This window comes from Euleptes europaea, chromosome 4 (assembly GCF_029931775.1).
Source record: "Euleptes europaea isolate rEulEur1 chromosome 4, rEulEur1.hap1, whole genome shotgun sequence".
NCBI classification, from domain to species: domain Eukaryota; kingdom Metazoa; phylum Chordata; class Lepidosauria; order Squamata; family Sphaerodactylidae; genus Euleptes; species Euleptes europaea.
In genome coordinates, this window is record NC_079315.1 from 66798720 (window position 1) to 66822915 (window position 24196).

Below are 24196 nucleotides of genomic sequence, written 5' to 3' on the forward strand. Positions count from 1 at the left end.
TAAGAGAGGGCAAGACAGTCATGTTACATTACTTCCATGCAACAGGTGATGTACAAAATGGATTTAGTGATTGGATGAACTTACTGGAAGCCTTTTGCATCGTTATTTTTACACACCACTATGCCTTAAAACAATGCACTTACAAAAATGTATTATTTTGATATGGTCTCACAGCGACAAATTTAAGGCATTGTAAGAGTTTGTTATTCTGCTGGTGAAAGTCATGTCACATACAGTTAGTGGTTTCCTTTTTAAAAAGTGGAAAGATATCAGGCCATGTTTGGAAGAAGACTCAACCCCATGAGATGTGAGTCAAAGAAAGAGTTCTTGCTGCTCTGATTCTTCAACACACTTTTTGGTGCATGATTGCTGGAGTTTCCTGTTGATGTTGTTATGCCTGGTAAGGAAAAATGAAACAAAAAGCATCCATAATTATATGAAAGACGCAGAGCTTTGATTCGTTTCACAACTCAGAGGGCTCCACCTTTCAAAACCAGGGCTTCTTCAATTTCCTCAGAAGGAAATTGGGCTTATCCTGGCACAACGCTTGGAATATCACAGCGGGAGCCAGATCCCATTGACTGGCATGAACTCAACTTGGAAATAAACCCTACTACTGTGTAGAATTTACTTCTACCAAAGCCAAAGTCTCAAACTGAGGCAAATTAAAATAAACCTGGAAGCCACACCAATCTCCCATTCTTAGACCAGAAAAGGTATGATTATCCATCAAATGGATATAGCATATCTTCAGTTGCTTAAAGTGCCTTTTGTTACCCAAGCATAAATGTCAATCTATTATCAGCATTTGTTCTTATTATTTATCATAGTTTTTTTCTGCTTAAGCAAATGCCAATTGTATAACTAAGACTTTGGTTCCCATATCTCCAATAAAGAATAATTTATTCAAATACAGCTTTAAAATAATGTACTCTTATTTTTTCTTTCTGAAAAGTGAAGAAAATGACATGAGCATCATTGTCAAAGCTGGTAACAACAGTAGGACCCACTTGGCATATATTTTGCATATTAGTTATTTGAAGACTATAAATTTTGGTTGGAAACCCTGCAAGATGCATTCTGTGGCACAACTTTATAAAAATGTGTTTATTCATATATTGTTTTAGAAAACAGAAATATGTTGGTATACTAAAAATGCAGCAACATCATACAACTTCCACCCACCCCATGAAACTGCCTGCATTCTCCTATTTAATGTAAATACATTTGTGTGAGAGACTGCTGGATACTCTTTGTGCAGCTGTGCTAACTACTTTGAGTATTAAATAAAATACAGGGCTGAGTTACTTCCTTTTTCCTTTTATCCCTTGGAAGCTCCCTTGATCAATTGATCTTGAGCAGCATATATCTAGTGTTGGAGGGATATAAGGATTGAAACAAATCTTGCCACTGACAATGTAGCCTTGGGGTCCCTATTGCTTAGTAAAAAAGGCATTATGTCAGTCACAGAGGCATTGGATTTGTATGTTAAAAGGGGGGAAATATAGTGCGATCAAAGTTCCTCGTAAAAGCGGCATTCCAAAAGGGCATGGGCTAATGAGTCAATAGAGCCAGAAGAGCAAGGGCAGATCCTGTCTGAGTATGGTATATTCAGAATTCTGCCTTGCATTACCATAGAAGGGTTAGCATTCAATCTAGCCAAGCAAAAAGCTCTGCAGAGACGAGGGGTTGTCAGATAATATGTATAGGCAGGCAGACCACGTGGAGGGGGTATTCCGAAGAACTGGGATGAACAGACGTGATGAGCACGAAAAGTAGTGCTGTTATAATCGAGCTCTTTAATGTGCTTTTTAATTTTGGTAAAAGCTTCAGTTTTCCCAAGATCTAATAACATATCCGGCGAGAAGCCCAACAACGACAGTTGCTCGTCTAAGATTTTTTGCCATGAGGATTTAAAAGGGTCATGCTTCAGAGAAGCTAGGAACCCCTCAGTGCTAAAGCACAGTATAAGGTGTAGTTTAAAGGCGGCCAACCATGCCCTAGTTTCAAGTGACAATTGGCCGAAATCGGAACGAAGAGTAATGCCAGCAACACATCGAGGGGCATTTAGGAGTTTTCGTAAGAATTGAAGCAGTGGACGATCTATAGATTCATTGATGACTGTTATCCAGATGGCAACACCAAAAAGGATAATTGGGGTAATTTTCAGGTTAAAAACCTGAATAGCCCCTGGAATATATTTGCCACCTTTGGTGTGAAAAAAGTTGACAATAGCACCAATCCCAGGTTTAATTTTGTTGGACACTGCTTTTTGATGGGCATTCCAATTTAGGTTATGGAAAAACAGGATGCCAAGGTAAACAAACTCCTTGACTTGGTCAACCTCAAAGCCATCTAATACCCAGCAAAAAAAGGGCATTTTTCTCCTCTTAGTGAAGATCATAATCTCAGATTTATGATGGAGGGCTGAGTTACAGCATTGTGTTCTCGCACATGGCAGTTGTTTTGTTCTACAAAGTCAGTGTAAACAGAACGTTATTTCTCATACCACAAGTAAGCTTAAGTAAAACTCAAATGCTAGTAACTTCTTTGAGGTGTCATCATCAACCCATACTTTTAAAGCATACTTACACTCTGGCACATACACATACACCAAGATATAGTGAATGTCAGCATCAAGAGGTGGGGAGGAAGTATAAGCAGTTATGGGTCCAATACCACTGTCTTTCTATATGTGGTAGGCCAGTACTAAAGGTAAAGGTCCCCTGTGCAAACACCAAATTATTCCTGACCCATGGGGTGACGTCACATCCCAACGTTTCCTAGGCAGACTTTGTTTACGGGGTGGTTTGCCAGTGCCTTCCCCAGTCATCTTCCCTTTACCCCCAGCAAGCCGGGTACTCATTTTACCGACCTAGGAAGGATGGAAGGCTGAGTCAACCTTGAGCCGGCTGCCTGAAATTGACTTCCGTTGGAATCGAACTCAGGTCGTGAGCAGAGCTTAGACTGCAGTACTGTAGCTTACCACTCTGCGCCATGGGGCTCACTAGGCCAGTACTAGCCTCCTCCTTTTCTCTCCTGTAAGTATGGTAACAGGTTTAAATTGCTGTGCATTGCATTCCTTCTTATACTAGTGGTTTGCATTTGATGATTTAAACTGATGTGAATATATACACTGGATTTCCCAAGATAATTAGTTTCCACATTAAAACAAATAGTTGGTGAGGCGGTCCTAAGATTTCATAGTCTAGTCTAGCAAGTAAGTAGATGGATGGGCATGCACAGTACAGACCACTTTGTCAGCATGAACCATGAACAGGAAGTTAAAATGGCCCAGGAGCAAGCCCAGCCAAGCACCCTTCCAGCTCTGCAAGCCAACACTGCATAGTCCACTCAGACCCAGCTAAAGTTGCTAACCTCCAGGTACTAGTTGGAGATCTCCTGCTATTACAACTGATCTCCAGCTGATAGAGATCAGTTCCCCAGAGAAAATGGCAGCTTTGGCAGTTGGACTCTATGGCATTGAAGTCCCTCCCCGAACTCCACCCTCCTCAAGCTCTGCCCCCCAAACCTCCCGCCTATGGCGAAGATGCACCTGGCAACCCTAGACTCAGCCACCAATGCCAGTAAGAACATAAGAAGAACATAAGAAAGGCCCTGCTGGATCAGACCAAGGCCCATCAAGTCCAGCAGTCTGCTCACACAGTGGCCAACCAGGTGCCTCTAGGAAGCCCACAAACAAGACGACTGTGATGGGCATCAGCTCAGCCATTGCCTTCTCCTGCACCACATCAACCACAGGCACTGCAAGAGGTGGCAACTGGTGAATTGAGGCTGCTCATTGTTGCCACTGAAGGGTCTGAGTCAGGAAGGCCCTGTGGCCCTGGCAGAGCTCCTGGGGCTTGGCTTTGCATTCTTCTGGCCGCAGGTGGGCCTACAGGCCAGAAGCTCACCACGAACTTTCCTTGTAAGTTAAATGGCCAGTCTGCCCCTACCTGACCTTTACATGGCTGTTTTGCCAGAACTAAAGTACTCACTCAGTGGGTGGAGCCCTAGCAAAGCAAAGTTTGTACTCACAAGTAAATATGTGGAACTTTGAGTGCAAAGATAAAGCTGTTATTGCTCTTCAGAGTTTACATTATGACAGACTGACACCGAGGCTTGAGCTCAACTGAACTCCTATGCCAGTATAACACCTTTAAGACTGATACTTAACATACCAGTGTTGGGTCTTTGTATTCTGCCTTGAGCTGTTGTGGTCACTGTGAAATGCTGGATACCAATAGTTTAATAAATAAATAAAAGCGAATGGGTGCACTGAAGAGCAGCTCTTACAGTATGGTATGAGAGCAGCTGTACCCTTGCTCAGCATGGTTATACTTACTGGATCAGCAGAGGATCTGAGAAATCTATCAAGTGATCCAGAAGACTCAGACTGAACAAGCTCAGTTGAAGACATGCTTTGCCCCAAATGAAATGGGTTAAAGCTAATGGGAGATGAAGATAATGCCAGAAGATGATTTTATAGGTAAACTATGGGCGAAAACGCATGGTCGCTTTATCCTCCTTTAATCCCTGTTTTAGCCAGGATCGAACACACATTCGGCGAAATGCATGCGTTCGATCCTGGCTGAATCCTGGCTGAAACAGGGATTAAAGGAGGATAAAGCGACCATGCGTTTTCGCCCTATGTTTCTTCGCTCTCTTCCTGAACTGAGGTCTGGTTAGCGACGCAAAATATAGCACTTGCCCAATTATACACTAAAAGCTCAGGGGCTGGAGTCACTGGGAGCCTCTTACTGGGGGGTCTGTGCTATTTAAAGTAATAATCAACAGAAAGCTGACCCTTGTCAACAAAATATTACACTGTTACCACAGTTACTGCAAATCCTGCATTTAAGAAAAATTGTGGTATTTTGGTTGCTGACTCTTCATGGTGACCTAAGCCTGTACAATAAAGAGTATCGCTGCTTAGATGTTTGGGAAAGCTTTCGCTTGCTATAAATCCAAACCATTTCAATGAACTCACATACCACAGTTATGGAATAAGATTTGCAAGCACATTTGCAATCATAATAACTATGTTGAAACTTTTCACCATTCATGCAAATAGAAGTCTTTCTACTGAATTCAGACAAAATAACATCTTCCTTGTGCTGTTTTTTTTCCCTTCCAGTCAAGACTTTTCTTCTTTTTGGAAAAGAGAATTTCGATGAGTTGTGAATAAAAGACTGAATATGTATACTGCTTCCATCAAATATCTTTTTCCTCTTTGGGGGAAAAAAACCTTTTAGATGACTTTTCCTGTTTGGCTTGGTTGTGAATGTTCTAAAAGGACAAAGCCAATGGGCTACCAGTTGGGACCCAGTTGGGACAGTACAAGCTTAGCACTTCTTGTCAGTTATCTACAGAGAGTTCCTGGGTTCCATCACATTCTAGTGCTCATTGTCTTCTTTGTTAGCATATATTTTACATTACTTTAATACAGGTTTTATAAGGTTTTGTTACATTGAGTTTCTACACTTGTTTTATTTCTTGTAAGATATCTGGGAAATGTCCTCCAAGTGGAAAGGTGATGCACATTTTTATAAATAAATGACTAAAATTATATGATCAAGAAATACAACCTAGACAGATGAGCATGTCAGACTATGCAGATAGGAGTGAACTTTGTCCAGACAACTCAACTGGAGCAACTGAGAACGAAATAAATGGGGTGACATTTGCCAGACAACAAAGCAGCAGCAAAATCTACTTCCCTAAAGATACTGAAGTCACCAGGGACAGGCATAGACTCCACTCCAATGGCATCCCCTGAGTAACTGCTTTATTTTTCCATGTAAGTCATAGGTTGTCATTCTATTCCACAGGAAACCATAAGCTGGAATGCAAAACCCACACTCAACATTGCAGGGCCTGGGCTGCACTGAGCGGATGATGCCCACTCTATGTCTGTGTTATAGCTCATGGATGACCCTTCAGCAATCTCTAGGATCCCATCAATATGGAGGCCTTTCTTTCTGTTCTCCGTGTCATGATGGTTTTACTTGTAGATGGTAGAGATTATTCACATGAAACTAGGCTGTAATCAGACATCCTAATGCAAATAGGAATCTTTTGCCCATTCGTTTCTAAAAGGGCAGAGTTTTTGCAGTTGGCCCAAATGCAGTTGCTATAAAAGCATCATGTATTGGCCCCTGTAGACATCTGAGTTCATATGTTTTCCATTCCCACTGTATAGTAACTATTAAAGTCTCTGTGCTCATCTAAATACACTCACAGTAATAACAGCCTTGATGAGGACAACCCTCCCCCTGCTCCTCATGTAAGTTAACTACAGTGCTTCTTACAGATAAGACAAATATGTTCTCACTCCGATGCACTACATGCTTTTCAATAACCTAATCCATGTGAAGCAAATATTTCACTGGCAATAGATGGATAGCATAATTGCAAACATTTGCTTGGCACTGAAATTTATAAAAATGAACCTGTCTTTCTAAAATGAAAAGAAAAAAGTACTTGGCAATCAAAACGTACTGTAGGCTGCTCAAAGAAAGCTAGCAAATTCAGATTTTAACTGGTCACTAGGAATGTTAATTGTTTTGCTGCTATCAAGCTGTAGCCAATTAGAAAACAACTAATGAAGAGGACTTTTGGATTGCAACCAATGTTAACATCATTGCCAAAATACTTTTTTTTTTTTTTTAAAGACAGTGATTGTGAAAATGAGCTCTGGCTAATTAAGACTTCTATATGCTTTCCTACATGTTCCATTTTGTCCCCTGGTTACTGAAATGAGATCTAAGCTACATATTTATCCCAAGGCTTAAGCAAACCAACTTCTTTTCTGTGGCTGAACGTGATTCACTAAAGATACAAGAGAGGGAACATATGGCAACTAACAGGACAAACTAATTTGCCCTAGGACAAATGCAGCAAACCATGATGTGTGCAGTAGCCTCACGTAACAGGAGATTATTATTAGAATGTTGTCTAAAATCTGTCATTCCAACAGAACCCCATCAATGTACACATCTGAACAGAATTTGAACTATACAAGTTAACTACATTGACAAAGAACATTTTCATTGCACACTGCTCTTTAAGGAACTTAGGAAGCAATACTATGCAGACAGAAAAAGCCCCATTGAACTTATAGCCCATCCCTAAACCAAAAGTCTTTAGGAGGCCAGGAAGGGGCTGCGCTGCTGCCCGTGGCACTTATGCCACCCAGGGTGGCACAGATGCTGGCGTGGGGGAGCGCTCACGCCATTCTCCTGGCACTGCCGCAGCAGCGCCACCCAGGGACACCTCCATGTGCTATCCTCCCAGGGGCATTCCGGGGGCATTCCCAGACCGGTCCAGGAGAGGAGCCACGTTTAGGCGGCCTCCTAAGCCCTTTCGGCCTTGGAACCACCCCCTTTGCCCTTACTTGCACTTATGCCACCTTTTGAGGGGGCATAGCTGCATGGAACCCTATGGACAGGTTCCACGGGGCTTGCAAGTAAGGGCAAGGTTTTGGCTTCCTTTGGAGGCAGTGCAGTGCAGCCCCTGCCCTCAGGAATGGGCTGCCCGTGGGACTTCCCTCCCTGTCATTAAAGGATTGGGCTCAGAATATTAACTTCATCGTTTTCCTAGGCCTATCATAGCGGCTGCCTTGCCAGACAGTTAGTACCAAAATGTTCATTATATTGTCAACAAATATTTTTGCAACCTATAGACAAGAGACAGCAGAACATAAGACTGGAAGGTGCGTTCAACACAGTGTTCCAGATTCTCTTTAAAGCCTTTGGGTTGGCTCCTACAACTCCTTCTGCTAAGTGAAGAGTCCTACTCCAGTGGAAGAAGTCTTGTGCCAATGAGGAAAACATGCATTCTAAGCCCTTATCCTATCAAATGGTAAAAGAAACAGGCATATAGATATTTACAATATTTTGGCTGTAGGGTGTACAGAAATTATAACACATTTTGAATCTTTCTCCACAAATCCCTCTTCCTTAATCAGCTTCAAAGGTCTGCTTTCATTTGTGTCAATGTAATCCAATTAAAATTCAGTTCCAGCACAGCTATATAATTGAACCACTGAATTACAACCTGACCTGAGCATAAGTACTTGCAAATAAGTGTCATTGATTAATAGGGCTGCCAGCCCCCAGTGGATATCAGCTGACAGCATGACATCACTTTGAGGGAAGTGGTTTTACCATAGAGTTTCCAGTGCTTCCTAGATAGAGTTGCCAGGTCCCTCTTCGCAACTGGCAGGGTATTTTTGGGAAGAGCTTGAGGAGGGTATGGTTTGGGGAGGGGAGGGACTTCAATGCCATAGAGCCCAGTTTCCAAAACAGCCATTTTCTCCAGGTGAACTGATCTCTATCGGCTGGAGATCAGTTGTAATAGTGGGAGATCTCCAGCTACTACCTGAAGGTTGGCAACCCTATTCCTGGAGAGGTGTGACCTCACTTCTGGATTTTCCCGAAGTGACATCATGCTGTGCCACTACCCAGTCCCACATATACCCCTCCCTGTCTCCTGCTGGTTAACAAGAGCAACCCTATTGATTAATTTAAAAAGTACTTCCATATATAGGTTCCAAAAGGACTGCAGACCTAGGGTCACAAACAATGATAAAGCTAAAACTCCCATACTAGAAATACAAACAAAAGCACCCTAAAAATGGGAAAATTGTTAACTTACAAGTACATCGTTTCAATTGCAGTCAACATTTAGTTTTTACATTTCACTCAAGGCAAATCCCATCAAGACAGTCATTTGGATATGGCCTTAATCATAAGGTTGCTAATGAAGACTAAAAATGGCAAATTATAGCATAAAAACTGGCAACGCTTTACTGTTCTCCCTACCAAACAAGTATCTAGTAAAAAGCCCTAATTTCCTACTTTGAAAAATAATGTTTATGTAAAATCTTTTTTAAAAATTGGGTCTGACACTAAATTAGGAAACTAAACCAAAGCTCAAAACCAGAGCGAGGCAGGCATGGGAAAATGGGGTACACTGTATCTTCTGACTGTAAATGGAGTTTGACTTGGCCTGCTCATAAGAGGAAATTTAATTTCCATTCTCATCTGGTGTTTGACTTTCATTCAAGAGATTGCGTGATGCCAAACTGAACTCAAACACATCTTTGGATTTATGAGCACTGGTGCTTTTTATGCACAGTTTGTGCTGGAGCCATTAAACTAGCTCAGTTATGGATATTAGTGAAGGCCTGTAACAGGGGATTGTTTGTCCTTTTTTTTTTTTTTTTTAAAGGATATAAAAATTTCATTTTCTCCTGCGGTTGTCATCAATTGTTTAATTAGTTTGAGCAGCAAACAATTATAAGATGCACATGCAATGGGGGTTAGTAAAAAGTAATAGGAAAGCTAACATTTGCACTCTACATCAGCACATACCATGCATATTTACGCCGGCAATCTTCCATCCGCATGCTATAGGAAAAACTGATGAAGCTGGAGTATGGCCCCTGGGAAGTGCAATGAATTATTCAGTTGAAAGTCCATGCAACAAGCCTCTCTCACATGCAAAATATATTACACAAAGCTATTACAATAAAGATGTTACTGCTTAACAGCAAAAGCACTGAAAATGCCACATGCCACAATTCAGTACCTCCAGTAGGGATGTGAAGCCACAGGTATGCTTCCATTGCCTTCTAGGTGCTAGGGGATGTTTTGCATATACAATAGGCATTCTCCTACCAGAAAAAACAGGCAGAAGCCCCTTGAATCACATTTATTTGCTGGAGAAGTAACAGAGATATAACATTGGCGCCTGACGCTTGTTCACAATTGTGAACTGTTACGGCACACATTTTGGAGTGAATGTGATGTCTGACAAAGGAAGCATGTAAAATGGCAAGCAGTTTATAGGAATAAGCAAAAGTGTTCCGTGCAACGAACAGCGGTGAAAACGGGCAGAAATGGATAACTAATGAGTGCCTGCAAAACATTCTGGAGCTCAGATGGAAAAAAACCAAAGTAATCCAGAGTTATCACTGGTTTTAACATTCTAGCAAAAACATGAAAAAACACACACTATGTTCCGTTTTCATCACAGCAATAAGGAATGCTTTTTGAATTTAATCCAACTGCCCAGCTGTCCCATATGAGTTGTGCAAAAACAATAATACAGTAATGTTTCCATTACCTTTGGTACACCTTGTTATAGCCAATTGGCTACAGATTTAGATCTCTGCTCAATGCAAGTTTTTGATGGGATTTTGACTGGGAGGAGAACCTTGGGAAGTAGGATGCATCTATTTAAAAGGTAGTTCATCTAAACACTATAGGAACATATAATTTAACACTATAGGACCTATTATTTTTAGGATCCAATATTCAGTGTTAACTTACTAAAAACAAATTGAACTGTACTCTGTCTCAGTCTTGGTTTCAAATTTCCACTTAATTGAATCTTATCATCTTAAATTGTCTTTGGACAATGGAATTAACATGACACTCACTTATAGCATCAAATGTGGTCCCCAGGACTCAAGCCCTCCTTGCTCCATTCTCAGTTCTTACCCGTTCACCATAGGGACCTGTTGCACAAGTGTTTGCCGACTTGTCTTTATTTACTCTGTCCCCGGTCTTTTCCTGTCCTTGTTTTAGCACCTGATGAAAGAGGGAGGAGGGGATCTAAAGTTGTACCAGGGACCATGGGACCTGGGTGAACAAAAGCCACATGGGACAGTAGCTAGTGAAAAGGTGGGGAATTGGAACAGATCAAACAGAAAACATGAGCAACATCCAACCTACAATGTCCATGATTTCTGTTTTCATTGGCTGCCACCATCCTCGTCATGGGCAAGAGGGTTGAACTGTGGACTCCTATTCCATTCTTCTCTAACATTCTTGCTCCAGCATCACTGATTCTTCATACCTTTCAAGCTCTCCTTCAACTCCTATACCTGTCTCTTTCCCATTATGTCAGCTTTTATGCAACTTCCCACCTACAGTGTACATTCTGGACTGACAGTAGTTTACACTTTAAAGCCTTTCTGGGTAGGCTGATGGAAATCACTCCATTTGGCAGCTTCTCATATAGACTGGATAACTGCATGTTTGGAACAATTTTCTCCTTGCCAGCACAAATCCTTCAGGATTGGAATACCTTACACATGTATGTAATCCTAGTGGCTACAGTTTATAGTCAATCAAGAAAGCCCAGAGCCTGTCTTCCTCCTCCCTGTAAGTAATGCTGTGCTCTCTCTGTACCTGCATTAGCAAAATGTTGTCTCCCTTGTAAAAGTGAAACTGACAGAGGCAGGGACTGCAATAATAAAAGAAACCCAAACAAAATGAGATAAAATCATGGGTTTTTTTTTTGTTATAGGATATCTTGATAGGGATTTTGTTTTGTTTCAATATTAATTATGATAATTACAGAACATTTATTGTAATTATTATGACAAACAACAAAAATGCATAAGTCTAGTCTTTTTCTTACATTTCCGCTTGTTTACAAGCTGTAGCAAACCAAGAAATTTTGTGCTGAATCCAACCCAATACCTTTTTCACAGCTGAAATACTATTTTTATAGCACACATGTTTTTTCCTCTTTGGAAAGTATTTCAATGTGAATAGTGCTTGCTTCAAATTCAGTTCCAAATCAGAACTATGGGAGGCATTAGGTGCAATGTGGCTGACATGACCCATGCAGACAGCAGGGCACAAACTGTACTCACTATGATTCCCATCCCTTATGCAGGGAAAGTTTCACCTCAGGCTTCAAATGCTTTGCAGGGACTGAGCATATAGAATTAACATATCTGACCCTTGAAAAAGTTCCGTCAGATGTCATTACATTATGCTCTTTCAGTAATTTTATTACTCCCTTCCAGATTTCCCGCATTACTTTTTCTGTACCGCATGCAATTCCAGTGATGTTTTGTTTCATAGAATCATAGAGTTGGAAGCGACCACCAGGGTCATCTAGTCCAACCCCCTGCACAATGCAGGAATTTCACAACTACCATTGTTTAATAGATGTGTGTATGTGTGGTTAAATTGACATCAGGTGAAGCATAATTAATATTTAATTAAAACCCACAGAGATTCCTTCCTCCCCCTGTGATCACTCACTGGCTTAGTTTTTCCTTTTGCAGATGTTGCTGAATTTCCCTTGCTATCTGTGGCTTTCCTTCCTAATGAGGTAAAGGGTGATGAGGTCTTGATTGGGCTTGAAGTCTGATAGTTATTATTATTGTTTTGATTGCCACTCAGGGTCTCCATTATGGATCGAAATGTTCCAAAGGGCCGTTTCTGCTGGTCCCCAGTTTCAGAGACGGGCGGAGGCCGTTGACCAGCCTTACACTGCGCTTTGTCCCTTTCTCCATTTAAAACAACCTCAGTTTGTTCCACCTGAACCACGGGCTCCTCAAAAGTCACTCTGAGTTTTAAATTCTGGGCAGTTCTGCGCTTTGAAGATGGAGATTTGAGAGCACTTTTGGGACTTGTGGTCACTTTGTGAGCAGTAGCGGCATCAGAGCTAGACTGGCAGGCGTCTCCCAAGACGTGGCTCTGAGATACAGTCCCCGACTGATAGTGGGCTTCATTATCAGGATCACTGCTTTCTGAAGTGGGAGAAGGGCTGTGGCCATCCATGGATTTTGAGGCTCCAATCCCAAAAGGAAACCGGCGTCCTGTTGCCAAAGTGTGTTTCTTAATCATTAGGTGCAAGTTCTCGGTGCTTTCAATGTTTTCCACAATAGGGTATGGCCTGGGTTTATCAGTTCTTTTCACAGGTGTGTTCTTCTGATCTTCAGAATTATTCGAATCTGTATCAGATTCACTGAGGGATCGTTGCATCAGATGCTTCAGTCTTGCTAGTTTCATCTCTTTTTTCTCCAAAGAAATCTTCTTTGTATTTTTAGAAGCATGCACATCCTGAAATTCAAGTGACAGCTTTTCCTGCATGCAGACATTCTCAGATATTTCTTTTCCCAGCAGCTGGCGTAGGATTTTATCTGAATCCTCATCTTTCATCTTGGGCCGATTGTGGTGGGGAGTTCCCCCACTGCCAAGAATCTGAATCCCATCATGGGTATTTAATTTGCTTTTCTGGAGAGGCAAGTTATCTGTATCAGATGGTTTCCACTGAGGTTTGATAGAACTGGGTGAGGATGGCGAACTTCAAGGGAAAAAAAAGATTTTCAGTAGAGAAGGCAACAACCCAAATTATATAAAGTGTAACACCGACTTTTCCATTACACATGCTTATCTGAGCACCCTTCTGCTTTTTTATCTTGACCCTTACCTCTGTGGAACATACTGTGGAGTCATTCTATAGATTCCATAGTTAAGAATGTAAATCTGTTTCCATGCTAAGCTTGACCTGCTGTTTCCTTTCTTTGTTAACTTCCATAAGAAGTATTTCCTTTCTAAGTCATATATTAGATATTGCTAGGTGAATAAATTCCTGAGAACAGCTTAAAGAAAGTACTAGGATAAAAACACATAATTCTTGTTATTATTATGGTTATTGTTATTTCTTATAAGAGATCTCTGCCCCAGAAACTTGGAATCTAAGTTTTGGCACAGGGAGAAGGATGAAAGGGAAGAAAAGGGTAACGAGATTACTACAGAGGAGCAGGATCACTGTCTATGCTGTAGAATACCTGCGCCTACGTGCTGCATGGAACTTAACTTCACAAGTTTGCCTAGTATTGTTAATAAACAAGTTCATTAACCAAACATGAATAACACTGAAAGTACTATAATAATGTTGCAATATAGTTACGGTGCATTCCTGAGAGGAATGACTGCGACGGTCATAGGAGGCAGCGTCCAAAGGAGGTTTGGCCTTGCCGAAACCTCCTTGTGGCATTAAAAATCTGGGCAACCTTCATAGGGTTGCACAGGAGATTAGCCACCTAAAAAGGTGGCATATCTTGCCAAAATAAAAAAGGGGAATTCCTGGCCTGAAAGGGCTTTGGAGACCACCTAAAGGTGGCTCCTTCCCCAGCCTGGTGCCGGAACGCCCCGGGAACACCTCCTGGGACGCCGGGATGCCCCGGGAACGCCTCCTGGGACACTGGCGCGGGCTTTGACGGTGTTGGGATGCCGCAGGAAGGCCCTGTCAGCATCCCAGGGTGGTGCTGCCATGGCAATGCCCCGCAACCAGAGTCTGGGCCTTCCTGCAGGTGTTTGGGCAACTAACGCTGGCGTCACAGTGTCTTCCTGGACTCCTAAGGGCTTTTGCCCTTAGAGCTCAGGAATGCGCTGTTAAAGTATAACAATATGGGCATGGCACATAGGGTAGTTTTAAGGATGACTCAGATAACGTCCATGAAACACCTTGATGGCTTTAAGAAAAATGCTGTATACATTCAGTGGAGGATGATTAAGATTGGTATAGCCTTTGCAAACTGAAACCTCTGGATCATTTACCATGATGCGATGACATAATGTACTGGATGCTGATGAGGATTTTTGCTGGTGGGGGATTTTGTGCCAATTCCCCACTCTAGCTGCAGACCTCTGAGACCCCCTCATGCTGTCCCTGGAGGTTTCATGCCCCCCAGGAGTATTTGGGGGGACATTTCAGGCTAAAGTAGGAGGGAGGAAGCAACGAAGTTGCAATCCCTGATGGAACTTCTTCTGTCAGTGGAGTTGTTCAGAGGAATTCAAGTCAATTCTTAAGTCTGTAGAATGGGTAGAGATCAGTTTTCCCTGGTATAGTACCTGTTCAGATGAAGCAAAGTAGCTTCTTCTTTAGTTAAATCAATGAATTATGCAGGTGTAACTTTACTTTTGGTGCTATTAATATTAGGTCGTGAAGGCAAATCACCTTTAAGGACAAGATCAGTAGCCTACTTACTCAGCTACTCAGAAGTTCACAAGATGTTTTCCATGATTGCTATGAGTCACCTAAAGCGTTCACAGTAAACCAGACTGGTAAACTGCCGGGGTTATGTACTAGTTATGACATTGGACTGGCATCCTGGAGACTCCTGTTCGAATCCCCACTCTTGCCATGGGAATTTCCTGGGTGAGCTCAAACTAGTCCCACACTCTCAGCCTATCTTACCTCACAGTTTTTTTTTTTTTGAGGATAAAATGGAGAAGGGAGATGTTGTAAGCCCCTCTGGGTGCCCATTAGGGAGAAAAGTGGGATCTAAATGAATTAATTTTTTTTAAAAAAACCTGTAGGGTGATTAATTTCACTCAACTCACAAAATCCAATGTTTACACCCACCAAATTAAAAGATGTGGATTTCCATTTTACGATTTCCATCTTTTAATTTCCCCCCCTGTGTGAATTTAAAGAATTAGCTTGAATATGACCTCCTGATGCAACAACCATGAAAAGACTCCAAACTACATTGGATTTCTACTCCCATAAGCCTCGTTACCTTGGGGATGTTGGCAGTGATTGGCCCTCTGATCTCTGAGTTTCCAGAAGCTGTTGGAGTTGGTTCTGTAATGTCACACGCTCGACCCTCTGCCTGAAAGGAAATATTAAATTGTTAAAGCTCCTTTTTTTCTTCTAAAATAAAAGCTGTCAGTGGAGAAATGATAGCATTCATTCAACATCACTTAGAGAAGAAAGCCCCAGTTCGTTTATAATTTAAGAGTCGCACATATAGACCGCATACAAAAGCACACAAAGAGGGGCTCTGTACTGCAAATTGCTTCTAATCCCAGTGGGAACACTGTGATCACTCTGTTGTACCTTCAGAAAGCTGCCTGCCTTGTATGCATTATTTATTACTGATAGTGATTGGTGTAAACTGCAAGATTAGAATCCCAAGAAACAGTTTGCTGGAGCCTTGGGATTTAAAACAATTAGCTTACCTATGCGCAATTAAAATTTAACACATGGAAAATTTGGAACTAGTTCCCTGCAAATCTCTCTTGTCTGTGACTTGGGAGGAGAAGAAGCTCAAGATTCCTCCACTGAACCTGGGGTATGTTGTTGCTTGGAACTGTGTGTATGTTGTTGCTTGGGGCTGTGGCTCAGTGGTAGATAGGGTTGCCAAGTGCCCAGTGGTGGCTGGTAAAATCCCGCTAATTCACCAGGCTTCCCGCTGACCAGCTGAGGGACGGTGGGCACTGTGTGCACGCATGCACAACGAGCCTACGTAGCTTCACGGTTTACCCAGAAGCGACGTAGACGCTCTAGCAACTTTGGCTGAAACTCTATGGTTTCCATAGAGTTTCAGCCGAGATTGATAGAGCGTCCAGTCGCTTCCGAATAACTGGAAGTGATGTAAGCATGCGGGCGCATCATGCCAGGCGAGCACGTGCACTGCACGCTCCAAGAAACCTCCCGCCCATGGAACAACAGGACCTGGTAAGCCTAGTGGTAGAGCATCTGCTTGGCATGCAGAAGGTCCCAGGTTCAATCACCATCATCTCCAGTTAAAGAGACTAGGCAAGTAGGTGATCTGAAAGACCCCTGCCTAAGACCACCACGCTCGCTCTCTATATTCTCTGTGCATAGGCCACAGCCATTTCCATGAATGAATTTAACGTTCCCCACATTTATAATTCAAATGGTAAACCTTCACGGACTAAAATGTATAATATGTTTCAAAATGTGTCTTTTCTATTTAGTATCTTGTATAAGCAATATTCACAAGGAAACATCCTTGATCCCCATCTCTTCACTTGACATAGGGGCAGCTCTTTTCCACTGGAAACTCTGCCTCTAGCAAAGCATTTTCCCTCTCTCCCATTAAACCACAGCTTATGTTTACATTTGTACGGGTAGATTTCCCTGCTGTGATCTCCCCCCCCCCCCCAAAGTTTAGGGCCTTGTGGTGATGACAGCAATCACACAAAAATGCAACCACCTTCTCATTAGTGTTTCACTTTCAACTGACTTCCTTAAAAAAGCAGAACAAAATTTACAGTACAAGCCCAGCAGTGAGATATTTAACTGGATCATTTCCAGACTCATAGGACATAAGACAATTAACTCAGTTTTCAGTTTTGGAACGACAAAGTCAGAGCCAGAAAGCAGACAGATGATTTACTGAGATTGCAGGTTGCATTTGTGAGATTCACAAAAGGCAAAGGCACATTTTCTAGGGAAAGGAACTGAAAATGCAGAAATATTTTAGGTGGGACACCAATATGTTATTTTGTAGAAACCATATGCACTCTATAAAGATCTTCCCTTCCTTCAATTTTCCCTCTTCCTTCCTCTCGCCTACACATTTCCTTACACTTAAAAATCACTCCCACAATCTGTCAGCATTGGCTAGTTGTACAAAGTCCAAAGACAAGTCTCTTTTTGCAGGTTTGGAAAAATTATTTCCATTTGTTATCCCTGGCTGTTGTTGGTCTACCTGTTTTGCTCTCCCTTTGACATTTTCTTTCTCACGTTAATGTACCTGGCCAGGAACCAAAGCAGCCTCTAATGCAAATGAGAATTGCATTAGGTACACATTTGTATGAGACACCTTCATGCATCTTGACAGCAAGTGAAGCTGAAATGACCCTGCAAGCACTCAGTCCATATTTCAGCACTATTAGGGATGCAACTTATTGCTTCTGTTATATGAAATGCTATTATGACTTGAATGTTGCGCTGTATAAAAGAAAATAAAGCTGAGACAGTGGATGGAAAATGTCACTTTAACAGCCATCTATATATGAAGATAATGGTGCAAATACACAACTACACTTAATTTTTTTTTACAGTCATACCTTTCTTAGAGTTTGCCAAGCACATTACACAATCGTGGATGTGCACAGAATAAACTAAGGGACAAATTTCAGAATGGGAGCTTTCTTCAGGACCAACGCAATGTCCTTTCCTTCTTATCAAGGCCATGCATTTTGGCCATCTGGCTACAGCAGCTTCTTTAGCAAGCATTAGGTCACCACTCACACACACACACACAACCTTTATTGGCATAAAATTAGGTCACCACTCATAAACTTCTGCTGCTGCTCATAAAAGGGGAAGGAAGGACGTCATATTTTTGGGGCACAGAAAGTGACCTGGAGCTCTCTGATCCCTAGCACTTTGCTAGTGTAGAAGCTAAAGTATTTAATATAATTGTTGGCATGTAAAAAGAATCTGAGAACTAAAAATAGCTGCTTTAAAGGCAATGAAAGCTATGCAATTATTTGGGAACATGTAAATGTTGTACACATTTTTATTCATAGGCAGTGCAGTGCTGCGTTTGAGAAGCTGGTGAATGAAGCATCTAAGGTTTAACAAACATTCCTATGCCAGACGTATTAGAAATACGGTAACTTCTTTTTTTACAAGGAGAGCATTGGGGGGGGGGAGAGAGAAGGGTGATTTCCACACAGGGAGAGTCTTGTGCAGTTTCCTCTGTGCTGGTGCAGCTGCCAGTAAAGTGTAGAGACAACAGGGTTTCTACATGGCAGGTTTTCCCTCAGTTTCCTTGCCCCTGGGGTTGCTAGGTCCCTCTTTGCTACTGGCGGGAGGTTTGGGGGGCAAAGCTTGAGGAGGGCAGGGTTGAGGGAGGGGAGGAACTTCAATGCCATAAAGTCCAGTTGCCAAAGTGGCCATTTTCTCCAGCTGAACTGATCTCTATTGGCTGGAGATCAGTTGAAATAGCAGGAGATCTCTTGCTACTACCTGGAGGTTGGCAACCCTATCTGCCCCAGTCCCCTGGCATTGGCTGTCCCCTCCTCTGGGCCACTGGGGCTTTCTCAGTCTTCTCTTTAAAAATAGCAATTGAATATCCTTATATAAATATACTATTTTAACAATATGTGTTACAAGATTCTCTAAATTCTCAGCTTTCATTTTAAAAAAAAGTCTCTAGCCTCTTCCATTGAGGAAGTATGCCTTTCTACTTATATCTCTACAACAGAAGGATCTAGAGCAGTGGTGGCGAACCTCTGGCACGCGTGCCAGAGGTGGCACTCAGAGCCCTCTCTATGGGCATGCGTGCCATCGCCCCAGCACAGAGTTCGCCTAAGTTTGTTCCCTCTGCTGAGGAGGCTGGGGACCAGCGGTGCCTTCCCGGCTCCTCCGGGAAGCACCGGGCTCCTTCCCAGCACCTTCTGCACAGTCACCGGCTGCGCGCTCCGGAAGTGAAGACAACGATGAGCTTTTTGCTGAGGACTGGAAGAGGCGGAGATGGGATGGGGCTGGACCGGGAGTGGGATGCCTGGGCTGGCTGGTTGGTGACAGCAGCGCGGGGGATTGGCGGTGAGGGCCGAACGGGGGCCAGCCTAGCGTTTGTGCTGGAGCCGAGCCCTTCGCTTAGCTCGGGTTTCCGCTCTGCTCGTTCATGCAACCGAAGGTTCCTCTGAGAGCGTGCAGAGGGCTGTCCCCACCATCAGCCCCCCCACATAACAGTCTTTTTAAATTTGTATGAAGATAACAGTTGGGAAAAGAACCAAACTGAAGGGGTGGGGGCTATGCTCCATCTGCTTTCCTTCCCCCACTCGGCCACCCATGCAGGGTTGCCAACCTCCAGGTAGTAGCAGGAGATCTGCTATTTCAGTTCACCTGGAGAAAATGGCCACTTTGGCAATTGGACTCTATGGCATTGAATACCTTCCCCAAATCCCACCCTCCTCTGGCACTGCCCCAAAAACCTCCCGCAGGTGGCAAAGAGGGACCTGGCAACCCCTAGCCCCATGTGGACTTCTAACTGTGTTGGCACTTTGCGATAAATAAGTGGGTTTTGGGTTGCAGTTTGGGCACTCGGTATCTAAAAGGTTCTCCATCACTGATCTAGAGGCTACTTAAAAAAAAAAAGCTAGGAATTCAGTCAACCTGTTACACACAGTATTATAAAGGTATTCTGCTATAAAGATTCAGTTACCAATTATTTTAACACATCCCCCCCACCCCGCAAGCAGAGGAAGGAAAGGCTGGCACAGGGACAGTGTCAGGGAAAATGGCTGCCTTGCGGGCAGGAAAATCTGAACTTTTCCACTCACAAGGCAGCCATCTAAGCTTTACTGTGCTCTTTCCCAAAACTTCGTGGCAAAGTTTTGAGAAATTAAGAAAGAAACTGGGGGAAAACCCAGGAGGTGCATGAATGCTTCCCAACGGCATTGAACCGGGGGCACAAAACCTTGTGAAAATGGCTGGACAAACTCTAACCTCCCCACCCTGCTGTTTTCTTGATGAAAAAGACAGCCCTGAACTACTTTATCCCAAGTAGGGAAACACATATGAGTACCTGTAAGTTTTCCCCAGCTCTTGTGTGACTTCTTCCAGAGAGAAAATGGCAGGGGAGCAAAAGATTAACATTTCCCTCCCTCCTTACACCATTCCCAGAACCAGCATTTGCAAAAGAAAATGAAGTTGTTTAAAATAAACATGGAAGAAATTGTAACATGAATTGAGCACTAAGGAGGGCACAGGTAAACAAAGATTTGATGTATTAATGAATAGGCTAGGAGAAAGGGTATGATATGTAGGGGCTACATTGGTATAATGAAAGTGAATTTTACAAAAGATCTGCTATTGACTCACAAATGGGTATATCCTTGTGCAATTCCTATGTATTTTAAAACTTCCTGCATAGGATATATTTCTGGAGAACTTCCTTCTTCTCCAGAAGGATTAAATATTAACTTTATGAAACAAATGTATTTTCAGCATGTCCACCAGGTGTCACAAGATGAATATAAGGTAATGTTTGAAGGAGACATGTGCATCTGTGAACATGCATTGGACACGGAATTAACCACAGGTTCCAAGAGTTTGTCCATTTGTTGTTTCCTACACGGCAAACATTACATTATTTGGCATGTAGACACATTGAAAGCCCATTTGTTGCATGCATTATGGGGGTGGTTCTAGTATCACTTGCTGATACACAAAGGGGAAAAAAAAACCCAATGGAATATGAAGACTTACTCTTTCAGTTGCTTGGTTAACTTCACAACCTGGGATGCCAACGACATGCATGTCTCTACTACCACCAAGTAACGTGAGCACATGGTGTGTCCCTGCCGCTCAGCACTTTGGGATGGCTTCTCTCCAGCATGATTTTGCATAGTGACGTTCGCTCCGTATTCAACCAGAGTCTAAGAATATGTATATACATATACATACATATGTTTGAGCAGTAAGTGTGACACTGATAGACATTAGATTCATGAAAGACAAAATAAAGCACTTCTTCACAGAACACAACTAACAGAATTCACCACTATAAGCTTTGATGATGGCTCCTAGAAAAGGTGGCTTTTTAAAGGGATTATAAAAGTAAAAGGATTTATATAAATCAAGGGACTGTGCAATCCCATGCAAAATTAGACCAGTCTAAGATCATTGAGTTCAAGGGATTGCACTGTACTCAATGATTGTTAGGCATGAGGGCAAAATGGTACTTCCATGTTCAGAGGCAATATCCTCTTGGGAGTCAGATGCTAGGGATAAAATACATTGCCTTCATGCCCTGTTTCCTAGAATCTTCAGGATGGTAACTGCTGGACACAGAGTGTTGAACTAAATGAATTTTTCTTTAGTCCAAAAGCAATTTTTAGGCTTTTATCTATATGTCAATGGAGTCTCCAAACTAATTATGTTTATATGCCTACCATCATTTGTTCTCCATCATCATAGCCTTTCATTCAATCCAATATGCATATTCCACCCTATTATGCCATCTTAATTAACAAGTAGGAGCCAATTTCAGTTAGCTTAAACTGTGATCATGTTTTCTATCACAGTACTTAATAAACTTGCTGCTATCTACAGATGCTGCAGTAGCTGCTATGTATTAGTTGTTTCTCTCAACTAAAGTCCCCCCCAGTGGGTGATATTGGAGCCACTGTGCCATGAAGGCTGTATAGGTGGGGGTAGGGTTGCCAACCTCCAGGTAGTTACAATTCCAAATAGGAGGCACCTCCGTGCCTATACCAAAAGGTTTGGAAATCAGCACTGGAGATCAAATGTACAAAGATATCAAAGCCCGGGGGAGGGGGTGCATTTCCCCCTTGGCTTATACGTGGGTGCCTAATTTTTCCCCATTTTTGGGGTGAAGTTAGACACCTTGGCTTATACTCAGGTCGGCTTATACCCGAGTATATACGGTACAAAGGTGAAGTACACAAACAATGACTTAACACAAATATGTACACTATATACAATACATGTTTGATGCAGTCTCTGTGCAACAGAATGATGCAATCTTCTTGGTATATATTAGTTGCTAATGATGATTTTAAAAGTCCATAAGGTACAAATTTTAACAATCCCAAAGATTCACTTAATGGGAGTAGATGGGGGACGGCCGTGTCAAGGTCTTTTCTTCTGCCCCAAATCCATTCAAATATATGTTTCCAAGTTAATTTTCTATATAGTACATCACCAAAGTGATTTCTGGTGATGTACCAAAGTGATTCCCAGTATCCTTCTGGGAACCAGTTCAACTTCAAAATTCACATGATCACCAATCAAGCCCACTGAATGTCATCGCAGGAGGCCATATAAGCAAGCCATAAAAGTTATATTATGTTGGAGCTGATTATGTGTGCTGCATATCTCAGACACTTTTCTACCCCTATATCAACAGATGTTGGTCTAATGGCTGCTGTGTCTGCTTTGAATCCAAACTTTTGTGCTTCTGCTTTTTAACTGTAAACCAATATTTGATGTAAATATTCTTATATACTTCCATGTTACATCACATTACATTGAAGTTTTTATTTATTTAAATGTATAGTTTTAATCTTTACCTGTATGCATCCCAGGTACCCCTGCTGGGCAGCTACATGTACTGCACTGTTACCCTCCTGATCAACTTCATCCAAAGAAATCCCTTGTTCTTGCATAAATTGAAGAAGCCACAGAAGGATTTTCTCCTACACAGAAGAGGCAGTTTTGTTGAGAAATGAACTGGAGATGTTTTGTTTGTCAAAGACATTGATAAATGTAAACACATATGTGAAAATATAAAAGCACATGGAAGCTCCATCGTGGAACTTGCAGCCCATTTCTAAAAGGGAGGGGGTAGAGCTGTGGAGAAAAAAACCGGTATTTAAAAAAAGAAAAAATTCACCATTGAAAACAGTGAAAAAAGGTAGCTCCGCCCCTGGGAATGCCTCCCCCATGCTGGCGTGGCCGTTCTCTTCTGGAATTTAGTTCTCAGACCGACTGAGCTGGCGGTGGAGACCAGCAGAATTCCATCGCTCCTGGATGCTGGCATGTTTGCCACTATATCCCATAATAAAGTGGCACCTACGCTGGCGTGGGGACATGCCGGCTCCTATGGAGATTCACAGCCCCCCAGGATTGCAACCTTAACATAGTATCCTCTTGAATATTTATAGGTCCACTAACACAGTGGTCGGCAAACCGCAGCTCGCAAGCCGCATGCGGCTCTTTGGCCCCATGAGTGAGGCTCTTGAGTGCGGGCTCCCGAGCCACTCCGCTCCTGCCCCGGCGCAGGGCAGCTTCTCGCCTCTCCGCCCGGCTGGGCTCCTCCCACCACCGGGACCCACCCGCGCTCGGGCTGCACATGGTGGGAGGCTCTGGAGCCCTCTCGCCCGCTCCCGGGCGTTCCAGCGGAGTGCAGGGCCGGTGGAAGGCCGTGGCACTCGCCCATCGACTCGTCCTCGTCCCGAGCCATGCCAGGTCTGCAGCGCCGCGTGGCGGAGGCGGGCGGTGGGGATTCCCTTGCACGCGTGCACTGTACCGGCTGCGGCCCCTGACCCCTCCCCCCTCCCCCCCATGAAGCCGCTGGGTGCATTTGCCCGGCAGGAAGCGCCCTCCGTGTGCTCGGGGACTCAGGGCGCTTCCCCAGGCACCGCTGACTTGTGCGCCCTGCTGCGCCCGGTCCGCGGCAGAGGGAGGGGCTCATGGGGCAGCATAACGGCTGGAGGCCCCGGCCGTCGCCTTTGTCCCCCCCCCTTGTGCAGACGGGGCATTCAGGCCTGGAGCTGTTTGCCGAAATGTCCATGCGATCAGCAAGCCCCATTTTCTCAATTTGAAGGCCTTTTTTTAAGGTGGTGGTGGAGCATCTTTATCTATTGGCTCTCAAAAGAAATCTCAATCGTTGTACTGTTGATATTTGGCTCTGTTGACTGAGTTTGCCGACCACTGCACTAACATATATGTATTAAAATCATCTTGAGGTATAGGAAGATCCCCAATATTTTTCATATCATGATTTCCATTAAAATACATGTGCGGATAGCTGTGATATAATTAGAAAGAACTTGCAACAGAAAAAAAATTACTGGAATATTGATTCTTACTTTCTTTAGCACTAAACTGATACAAAGCGCCAAGACAAAAAAAGAATCACAGG

At 43.0% G+C, this 24196-nt stretch overlaps 1 protein-coding gene across 1 annotated transcript in view; it reads right to left on the minus strand.

Moving 5' to 3' along the window:
• Positions 1–272: 272 nt before the first annotated feature.
• Positions 273–24196, minus strand: part of SNCAIP (synuclein alpha interacting protein) — a 52559-nt gene continuing 28635 nt past the window's right edge. The window contains exons 6-10 of the mRNA XM_056848602.1: positions 22623–22748; positions 20797–20966; positions 15341–15433; positions 12069–13116; positions 273–397 (exon numbers count right to left, since the gene is read on the minus strand). Of these exons, the coding sequence (XP_056704580.1) occupies positions 392–397; positions 12069–13116; positions 15341–15433; positions 20797–20966; positions 22623–22748 (1443 nt within the window). The 3' untranslated portion in view covers positions 273–391. The remainder of the gene's footprint in view (positions 398–12068; positions 13117–15340; positions 15434–20796; positions 20967–22622; positions 22749–24196) is intronic.